The following is a 10,363-nucleotide window of genomic DNA, read 5'->3' on the forward strand; positions in this document are numbered from 1 at the left end:
TTACTCAAACATGTGTGAATGAAACAAAACACAACTCCAGGTATGTTTTTGAGGTAACAGCATTAGAGCTTAACGCAAAAGAGCAAATTTTGTGTAATATATGACCCTTAAAAAAAAAAAAAAAAAGTATTATTAATTGGATGGAGGTTCTGTCAAAATATAATGCACATCTTTACCTCCTCTTTTCTTCAACCCATCACTAACCAGTCAGCACAGACAATTGGAATTTCAATCAGTGTCACCATTTAATGTAAAAACATGCAAAACAATGACATAAAATTATATCACTTTGACGCACAAGTAGTTCAAAAACCCTACATGCAGATTTTTTTAAAGAAAGACGTTTGGTAAATTTTGTTCCTGTGGGCAGTGACGGCAGAAAAGACTAGCTGGTAATTGATTCTTACAGTCCACAAGCACAATTCACAGATGTACATTAACAAAATGACTAATGGGTGTGATACTGGCTAAAAGTCACGTACTGGGCAGCTCATACAGTAAATGATAATGCTACTAATGAATTAAATTAGCTTTGAAATATAAACCTGAAACATTTTAATTGTACCCTGATTTGCAGTACAGCATTCACCTGACCGAGTTAGCAATACAATGCAAACGGTCCAACAATAATTCAGGAAACAGGATGGTCACATGTGTTGACAATACAGTTACATAGCCAAGTGTGATGTCCAAAAGTTGTCCCATTTTTGGTCCATTTTTAAAACGTATTTTTCAAGCAACACATAACAGTATCTCTTGGTCCATAAATGTAACAGTTTTGGTGCTGTGCCCTGTGACTCTGTGGGAAAAGCTTGAAGACGCCCTAGCACTGATGCTGTAATAGCAGCAAATGACTGTACAGAGATGACCCCAGTTGCCACCTGCCATTATTGTTCTGATGTCCACTTAGCAGCTGTGTTTATAGATGTATGATTCACCAGCACAATCAAAGGACAAGAAGTCTGCTCACTGTTAATGTGTTATGCATAAAGGCGTGAAGCTTCCCATAGGTAGCCATACTTGAGATGGACACGAACAGTGTGGAAATGGACCACTTTATCTTCATCAGCAGCTATATGATGACATAACACATTCTCGTAACATAAAAATGGGTGTTGCTTGGATTGATATTTTGTGGTAAGACCCTGCAGAGTGGTGCTGGGTGTCTCTAGGTGGTGGCCACAGGGGGGGTGGTGTGCTTCATGTGGGGGGTACTGCAGCACTGGTTGAGGGTCTCATTGGAGAGCTGGGCGGTACAGGCCACTGTGTTGCTGTAGACTCTGCGGTTCAGCTGAATCACGGTGGTTTTGGACTGCATCGAAGTATTTCCATTCTCCACAGACCAATGATCGCAGTGGAACAGAGCCAGAAAACACCTGTAGAACTAGGACGAGAGAGGGAGAGAGAAAGAGAGGGAGTCCATCAAAACTCAGTGTTATGTGAAGTGGATTGACCTTGGTTTTGTACTCGCTGTGAGAATAGTGCCTACAACTCCAGAGTTGGAAAAAGTCCTCGTCATGACTTAGTGCACTTTCATGTCCATAGTCAGCTCCTAAACTCATCTGGGGATACAGAGTGGGTCCTGATATAACCTGTGGCATTAGAACTGTACTAACTCAGACTAGGAGTTTAAAAAAGGAGAGTATAATGATGTTAAATGTTATAGAAGAATATGGTTCTTACAGTTTTTATGTGGAGTACAAAAGAACCAAATGGTCTTTCTTTTGATGAATGTTCAAAGTGCATTATTGTTGAAGGACAAGTCTTTACACTGTAATCTACTTGAGCTCAAGCTTAAGACTTTTGTGAATAAACCTTTTGTAAGAAATCAGCAAAGTGCACATATGTTGCAAAGGGATCGGAACTATATGTTGTTATCTTGTCTCACTGTATGCCAGGTGGAAAACAGCTCTGTATTTTCTCACTGAGTAAATGATCAACAGACCAGCAGCTGCAGAAGCTGACAAAAATGAGAATGAAAAGTACCAAGGCAACATAATCTATGGGAGCTCACTGTGCTTTGTGTAAAAAGACTTCATGTTGGTCCAAAGATACAGAGCTGTGATGGCTGCAGCAGAGCCACTCCACATGCTCTTGCATTATGCATTTTGTTCAAAGGTTTAGACCAACAAAGCTCTGAACACAAACACATTTACCTATTAGGAATAGACCTCTCTCAGGAGCACCATAGAAAATGCTGATCCCTGTCAGAGGAGAATTCATTTACACCAATCGAACCTGAATCGTCCAAGGACAGCTCGAAAGAAAGGGCTTTCCCAGAAGAAATGAGTGGTTCTCTAAAACGCCATGGATTTACCGCACATTTCACTAGGTGTTTTTGATCAGATATCTTTTCTGCATGTAATCACACACCATAAATCAGGTCTAATTACTGGCTTATCTGATCTTTTTTTTTTAATGACCATGTAAATGAAACTTTGTGTTGTTACAGGTATCCTCCTGATGATGGCGCTGTGTGAGAAGGTGCATGTCTATGAGTACATTCCGTCTGTGCGGCAGTCAGACCTTTGCCACTACCATGAGCGTTACTTCGATGCAGCGTGCACTCTGGGGGCGTACCACCCTCTGCTGTACGAGAAGAGCCTGATCCAGAGGCTCAACACTGGGCCTGAGAATGACCTGCGCAGGAAGGGCAGGGTCACTCTGCCCGGGCTCAGCACGATAGACTGTGGCGTCTGAATACTGCATCCCATCCTCTTAGACATTGTACACACTGGCCTATGGGGGGCTGAAGAAGGGTGCAGTGCAAAAAGGCCTGGAATCTGCAGCTTACATAAACACAGTAAGCCATAGGTATTCCCACGCAGAGACATTAACTGGACCATGGTGTCGTCATCAAGATGTTTACTGCACCAATAGGACAAAGCAATGGGATGTTCTGTTCTGCTTTAGCTGAGCCAACTTAGATTTGGAGCTTAGGTTAGGACAAGTTTTTAGACTACAATAAGAGTGTGATTTTAATAGATGCCATGTTTTATGATTGTTCCAGTGGATGTATTGTTTTTACATACAATCATAATGTCATCTCTGCTGACTGTCTTAAGTACATACACACTTTTACAAGGAGGGGTGGGGGGACTTGACTTTTTTGCTGGGCTGGATAATGTTGTTCCAGTTATATTCAAAATTAGACTGGCGCATGTCAGTCAAACAATCACATTTTTAGGGTTAATTGAATCATTTGCAGTTATTTTAGGACACTGTTTTTTATTATGTATTTTTCAAAATGTCTGGATAATGGGGCCAAATTGTTTCAAAGATCAACAAGTGCTCAGACCAATGGACCACACTTGAACCCCAAAACAGTGGGGCCAGGAGAACAACACTTAGGATGAATTGCTGTAGGAGACCTGCTGTATGGACCTCCATGATATAAACTCTCTGATGGTTAGGTGACTTAATTGAATGTAATTCCTGTCTGGTTCTTAGTGCACAGTCCCGAGCATGTGTGTACCACTGCAGGGACATTCTTTAAATATGTAACAACACGAAGCTCATTTCCTACAGCGATAACCCTTCAATATTGGTCTGTAGCATCTTCAGATCAGAGACATACCACTTATACTTCAAAGATTTGTTCAGGCTCTGGTTGGACTTGTTTTCTGTTTATAAGCAGTGCCACATCTCTGCCTTGGAAGGTAATGGCTATGCATGGAAGATAGTTAGAAGTTGTTTTTTTTTTTTTTTTTGGTTTTTTTAACCTTGCAGAAAATAATCTTGTATCATACTTGTTGAGTCTTTCTTGAGATGTTTTCTTGGCTGTGCTGGTAAAGAGAGTGAATAATGTAAAGGACATGTTTTACGTATTATAGTGTGTGGGAAAAGGAGGGATGTAGTTTTAATAAAACATAAAGTATGTGTTAGTTGGGCTAAAATGCTTGTTATTCAATAGTGCTATTGTTTAATATTAGACAACTAGAAGAACCAACACAATAATAACATTACTCTAATTATCTATAGCTCTTAATTAAAGTGAGAAGCTAAATGGAATTAATTCTGTTGTGTAATTCAGTGAATTAAACTTGCGACTAATCCTGGTACTTCATCACATTGATGCAAGCTGAGCTAAATCCTATTTTAACATGACTGCTCACTGATTTGAATTTAACCGTGCTGTCTTTAATCCTTATTGAAGACTTGAATAATAGCTGTTTAAGATGCAATTTGTTATAGTTGTGGATACATAAGCTACTAAACAATTTCCATTCTACTTTTATGTGGTTTGTTTATGTTTGGTTCAGTAAGTTTTAAATAAAAAATGGTAACTGCAGTAAAATTATTATGAAGATTGACAATGAAATTTAGGGTCAACTTTTTGTTCATGTAGATTTGAACAGTGCGTTTTAGACTATTGAGAGATGAAATCATTGTTTTCTTGGTTGTGATTGTAACACTGTATATTTTATGTACATTTAGATGCTGGCCTTCCAGTGCACACAGCATGTCAGACTGTATTAGGGTTAAGAGTCTAAACTGTCTGCTGCCCTGTGCCACAGTAGTTCCAGTTAAAGTCCTGAGCAGCTAATTCTGAGCATGTTTGTGTGGAGGGAAAGGGCAGGCAGCTGCGTGGGGCTTGTGATTCCCTGGGAGCTCTTAATAATAATGTGCAGCGCCTGAGGGAAGTCTTACCTGTGCATCTCAATATAGTTGTGCCAAACTCCTTTTTAATTATGTCATTTTAGAGAGCTTAATGAGGGATACAGTCTCCTTGCTGGACTATAGGTGCTCTGACCAAGAGTAGATTTTATTTAACCTATTGTATGGGAAAACATGAATTGCCTAAAAAAGAAAGTTGGACAACCTTATCTGTTTTTTTATCAAATAATTTTCTTTACTTGATTTTATTCAGAATTGTTGCAGTTCACTGCCTGTAAGGACTCAACGTTCTCGTTTATTTGACACTTCTGCTGTTAGTGTTAAAGTGTATTGAACAGAGACTAAATCATCTCTGCCATGCCTGAGTTTATGACTTAACTCCTCTTATAACACTTGAACTGTTATTTAAATATTTGTAAGTGTCTTTTTTACTGTGTAAATAAAGATGTGGTCATGTCATGCCTTACCTGCTTGTTCATGAGTATGTAGATGACTGGGTTGATCACAGTGCTGCTCTTGGCCAACACGGAGGGCACCACACTGGCCACTGGGCTGATGATGTTAGGTGGGCCGAATGTTGCCATCATTGCCACCACACCATAAGGCATCCAGCAGAGCAGGTAACAGGCAGCTGTCGTCAAAACCATGAATAAAATGTGGTACTCTCGCTTACGGGCGGCTGTTTTTCGAAATTTTCCCACCTATGAGAAAAAGAACGGCGGCTGATCAGAAGGACAAACTATCTAAAAAGTATTTATTGATCCTGGTGCCCTTCCATGCACCCCCTTATGAGAAATGTGCTGTGCTGAGGTTGTCTTGATCTATATTAGCACAATTATAAAGCTTTTGTGTACAAAGGTCAAATGCTTTTCTCTGTGGAGACATTATTGCTTTGTCTGGAATGTTTCACAGTATGGTATTAAACCTTTCTATCATTATGGAGACCAAACCAGACCAAGTTACAGGTCAGATCCGTGGAGAGTTGACCCTGCTCACAGTCAGAACGCCTGTTTTTCTAGATATTTTTGAGCTATAAAACTGCTGCAATTTAAAAAATGTAAAGTAGAAGTGTCTAATGTCATTGTGGAATATTACAGACAGAACAATGACATATCCCATAGAAACAAGTCTAATTGGGGGACTGTCACCTAGATCCCCAACCAAAAAGTTACATACTGCACCTTTAAGCCTGTATTATCACATTACATCACAAGGTGTAACAGAGTTTTTTCTGTTTGAGAGCATAACTTAATAGACTTAAATATGCAGGGTTTGTGTGTTAAATATAAGCAAATGAAGCAAAATGCAACTCCAGGTATGTTTTTGATGAGGAAACAACACTATAACATAAATCAGAAAATAGCGTAATGTAGCACCTTTAATTAAGATTGTGTTATCAAAATTGGTATTGAGTATCAAGTCTTTCACTTCACATTAAAATATTGTGAATTTATACTGTTATGCACATTGCTTTTCACGCCATAATTCTTAACACAACAGTTAAGCCATTTACGCCACTAAAGATGGGATTATATACAAAGAAAGTTGGCTTGCTTATAGGCAATCACATTACATGCACTTGTGTAGCATCTACAAAAAGATTAAATGCAGTAGTGAATATATCGTAAAAAGGAGTGATAAAAGTGGTAAAAATCTGGTATTTCCTTAAACATAAACATTTTTAGAAATGAGATTGCATGACAGAAATTTCTTTGATCAAAATCATGCTAAAGTTATTTTAACCTCAAAATGACCAAAGCAATGTAACAGCATCAGATTTAATGTAATCCTGTTGTAATCCTGCTCCACTCAGCCTGGGCTCACAACTCAACAATCTCAATCACACAGAGCAAAATGATTCAGCTTTTCAAGTCCTCATACCATTACAAATATCTGCATAGATTATTTTACATTGTTTTACTTGTGTGTTACTGTATAGAATATGAAGCATATATGGGGCACACTTGTTAAGCATCCCCATCAATAAATTCTAATGAAGATATAGATTGTACAGTCAAAGGAGGAGAAACCTCTCCAGCCTATATCAATGTGGATACTCCAGGGAACACTTCAAACTCGTTTTGTGCCGCTTTGGCAGATTTTTATAGAAGCATCACTCGTCTTCTGTCACTTACACATTTTTCTGAAATTAAAATTGACATCTCCTCTTCATCAATAAAAACATTTTGAACTTAAATTACCCAAAGATTGCATTGTTTACCAGTGCCTTGTACAGCATTATATCATGTTAACCTTGTGGTATAAAAGGTACTCCATTATTATTATGACAGTTATAGAGGTAAAACAATTTCTTTTCTTAAAAACTGAGTGCTATTGTGCTCAATTGCATTTTCGCTTCTCTGTGAAGGCATAATGACTCATAGTCCATGTTTTCATAGGCTGAGAATCTTATAATTTGACATTGTAAAAGCCCACAATAATGGAGGTTTTACTTTAGATGTATCTTGCTTTTCATACATTGCACGTAGCCTACAGCTTTACATAGACAATTTAAATCATCACACCCACCCACTCACTCATAACCACTTTTTCCTTCACAATTATCACAGGTTCAAGGCTTAGGTGTATTATAATTGTCAAGCCATACGTGTGTTTTTCATTACATTTTATTTGTGAATCTTGAGTGCATAAGCATACCTTTTTAACGGCATACAGCAGGCGGCCATAGCAGTAGGCCATGACCATGATGGGCAGGCCCAAGCAGAAAATGAAGAGGCAGATGATGTAGGCATGAGACTGTCTTGAGTTCATGGTCCAGGACACAGAACAACTGGTCCCTGCTCCCTCTATGTCATAGCTACTCCAGCCCAGAAGAGGGGGCACTGTCCAAAACAAGGAATAGAGCCAAGAGCCCCCCACAGCTACTAGAGGCCTCCTATAGCTGGGTCCTCGCTTGTTGTACACTGTGAGAGTGCTGTAGCGATCATAGGAGAGGATGACCAAAGAGATCAGGGACACTATACCTGTGAATGGAAATAGGGAAGCACAATAAGCATGATCTATTAAGTCAGAAAGTCACTTACTATTTAGGAAGTCAATTACCATATTATTAGTTCTGTTTGGGCCAGTATCATATTTTATAGTTATATTTATTCAGATGGTCACCAGCACAGACCGTCAACAACATGAGCTAAAATTGTGTACTTCAACTTTAACGAGCCATCTATAGGCTAGCTGTGTGAATCAATACGTAGCAGAGTTTAGGCCCTCTTTGCCCACAAAATGTATAATCACATATTCTTTAATGTACTAAAAGAAGCATGATAAGAAGATAAATAATCTTTAGGGACCTCTTTATACTACTAATAAAGTGTCACAGAAAATAAATGAGCTGACAGAAATGGGCTGTCTGTTAATGATTTCTGTTGTGTTGCTGTTGAGTGTTGCATTTTGTTCTCTACTGTTTATTCACAATGAAGGGGAAAAAAGAAAGAAAATAAGAGAATAAATTGGTTGGCAGCTCTTTGGCTCATTACATTTCAAACATGCATTTATCCCCCTCTGTATTGGACTACATGGCTTTTAATGTAGTTAACATACTGTTTTGTTACCACCTGCTGTGCTAAGTGTGGGTGCTGGAGGAACTGACTGCAATGACATGTTTGTAGCTTCCACCAGTTTAAATAATTTACGATGTTTAGTGTATGAGGGCATAATGTATCATGAATGACTAGGCCTATAGATGTACAACGGACTTTGAAAAGAATGACAAATTATACAGTTTCTATGGAAAAAGATCATGCAAATTAAGATTGATTTGTGTTAGTGAACTTAGAGGCATCACACATGTCAGAAACTCACTAAAGTTAGGACCACTGGTAAGATATACAAACAAACTTATACAACAAACAACTTATCAAGAGAGTAAACAGTGCCTTCTTGGTATGCTTTTTGTAAATGTGTCAAGTATGTTCAGTGCAAAAGCACTCTTTGGTTCCCCATGGGATGCATGACAGGATAGTGACAGTATGGGATTCATGGAGAAAATAAAACAAATAAGCAGGGCCTTAATATCGCTGTTTTATGTTTTGACAGTCTGTGTATGTGAAAGCAACATGCCTATTTGAATGTTATGGAAACTGACACTAAGTGGAAGTCCACAAACAGGCCCTCTATATAAATGGGTTCTAATGGTGCAATTGTAAAAAGGCTGTTGTTTCACAGGTTGAATCTAAACGAGTTTAGTAAAGAGTTTATTTCAGAACCATGGCATAAAGTGCCTCAGATGCATAGCACTTTTTATGCTACAGTGTGACCCTGAAACATTAATGCTATGATTTACAGGGAAAGTATAAAATACATCTGTATGACTATTTAAAAAAATACGTTTCAAATGTTCATATTTTACATAAATTATTAATAACCTACAGATTGATTCTAATAATGTGTAGTCGCCTAATTTATGATTAAGGGTAAAAGTGAAAACAGTGGGCTACAAGCACCTGATCATTTAAAAAGTTATAACAAAAAGATGCAATATTTAGGCTACATTTTGGTTGCGCTCAAATAAGCTTGGGAAGAATGCGCTTCATGACTCTGGGTCCATACCGATAGTCTTAACTAAACTTACCGAAGCAGGAGTTGATGAATCCGTACCAGCTGCAGCCGCTGGTCCCGAGCAGCCAGTGTCCTCTGATGCTGGAGGCGAAGCTGAGCGTGGTGCCAAAAAGACATACGAGCATGTCGCTCACGCTGATGTTCAGCAGGAGCATGTTGACCGGAGTCCGTAGTTTCTTAAACTTACAAAACAAAATGAGCACTATGAAGTTGTTGAGGAAACCGAAAGTCATGATGAAGCCCAGGAACACGGACAGCACAATGAAGCCGGGGGGAGTGAGCTTGCCTGCGCCCGGGGTAAAGTCCGAGTGACCCTGCTCATCACTGAGGTTGAGGCTGTAGTTCAGAGCAGCCTGACCAGAAAACATCCTGCGGGCCATTCATCTGACCCTTGAGTGGCGTCGATCACAGCTTGAGAAAGTTTAGATTCGTGTCCACACTTGAGTCCATGTTATCGTTTCTGGGGGACGCGCGTCTCCGGTGCGTAATTTTAATGTAACTAAACACATTGCTTTGAAATACATTACATCAATACATCACATATTCAGTTATATTCGCTGACAAGCTCTATAAAACTCACTTCAAATAGCACCTGTTACCTAAAGGCATCGTGCGTCTTCTACGCCGTTTTCAGGTGCAAATGAGCTTTTTCAAAACCATTTTTGTTTCTTTCATAACTGCATTCCATTAACTATGACCATCTTCGCTCAACATTTAGGAGAAGTAGATAATCCGTGCGCTCCGTCCACACTGGAATCAGACGCGCGCGGATCCACTACGAGGCTTTTAAAGGTGACTGTCTACGTCACGAGTGTGTGCGCATATGGGTTCGTGTGTGCTTCAGTATTGCGCTATATGTTGGACAGCTCTTATTCGACATGGGTTATGGCTAAATTGGAAATGTACGAATAGCCTGCAGAGAGGTACTTACCAGTTAAATGTAGAGTATAGGCTCTAACTTTCAATTTAGCAAGCAGAATTATGAATTAGCCTCCAAGGAACTGGACTTGACAAAAAATTGTTGATGAGTAAACTGCACAATGATGTCATTTTAGTTTTCCCCCCTTAAGTCCCCCATATTATGCAGCCTCCAACTGCACCTTACCGTTTTTGAAATTGGCAGACGAAATTGTGGCTGCAAGCAATGCGCCACAGGACTGAAGAATAA

The 10,363-nt window shown here is 39.2% G+C and overlaps 2 protein-coding genes across 2 annotated transcripts in view; one reads left to right on the forward strand and one right to left on the reverse strand.

Annotated features, from left to right (window-relative positions):
• Window positions 1–5,083, forward strand: part of st6gal2a (ST6 beta-galactosamide alpha-2,6-sialyltranferase 2a) — a 47,157-nt gene extending 42,074 nt beyond the window's left edge. Inside the window, 1 exon segment of the mRNA XM_020939101.2 lies at window positions 2,453–5,083. Within this exon segment, the coding sequence (XP_020794760.1) occupies window positions 2,453–2,700 (248 nt within the window). The 3' untranslated portion in view covers window positions 2,701–5,083.
• tmtops2b (teleost multiple tissue opsin 2b) lies at window positions 353–9,927 on the reverse strand. The gene is made up of 4 exons (XM_055157758.1): window positions 9,209–9,927; window positions 7,276–7,601; window positions 5,085–5,318; window positions 353–1,384 (listed from the first exon to the last, which is right to left on the reverse strand). Exons 1-4 carry the CDS (start codon window positions 9,573–9,575, stop codon window positions 1,169–1,171), a joined length of 1,143 nt encoding a protein of 380 aa, XP_055013733.1. The 5' UTR covers window positions 9,576–9,927; the 3' UTR covers window positions 353–1,168.
• Window positions 9,928–10,363: the final 436 nt, after the last annotated feature.

Source organism: Boleophthalmus pectinirostris, unplaced genomic scaffold (genome assembly GCF_026225935.1).
Source record: "Boleophthalmus pectinirostris isolate CB_2022bp ecotype Guang Dong unplaced genomic scaffold, ASM2622593v1 HiC_scaffold_1, whole genome shotgun sequence".
Lineage (NCBI taxonomy): Eukaryota > Metazoa > Chordata > Actinopteri > Gobiiformes > Gobiidae > Boleophthalmus > Boleophthalmus pectinirostris.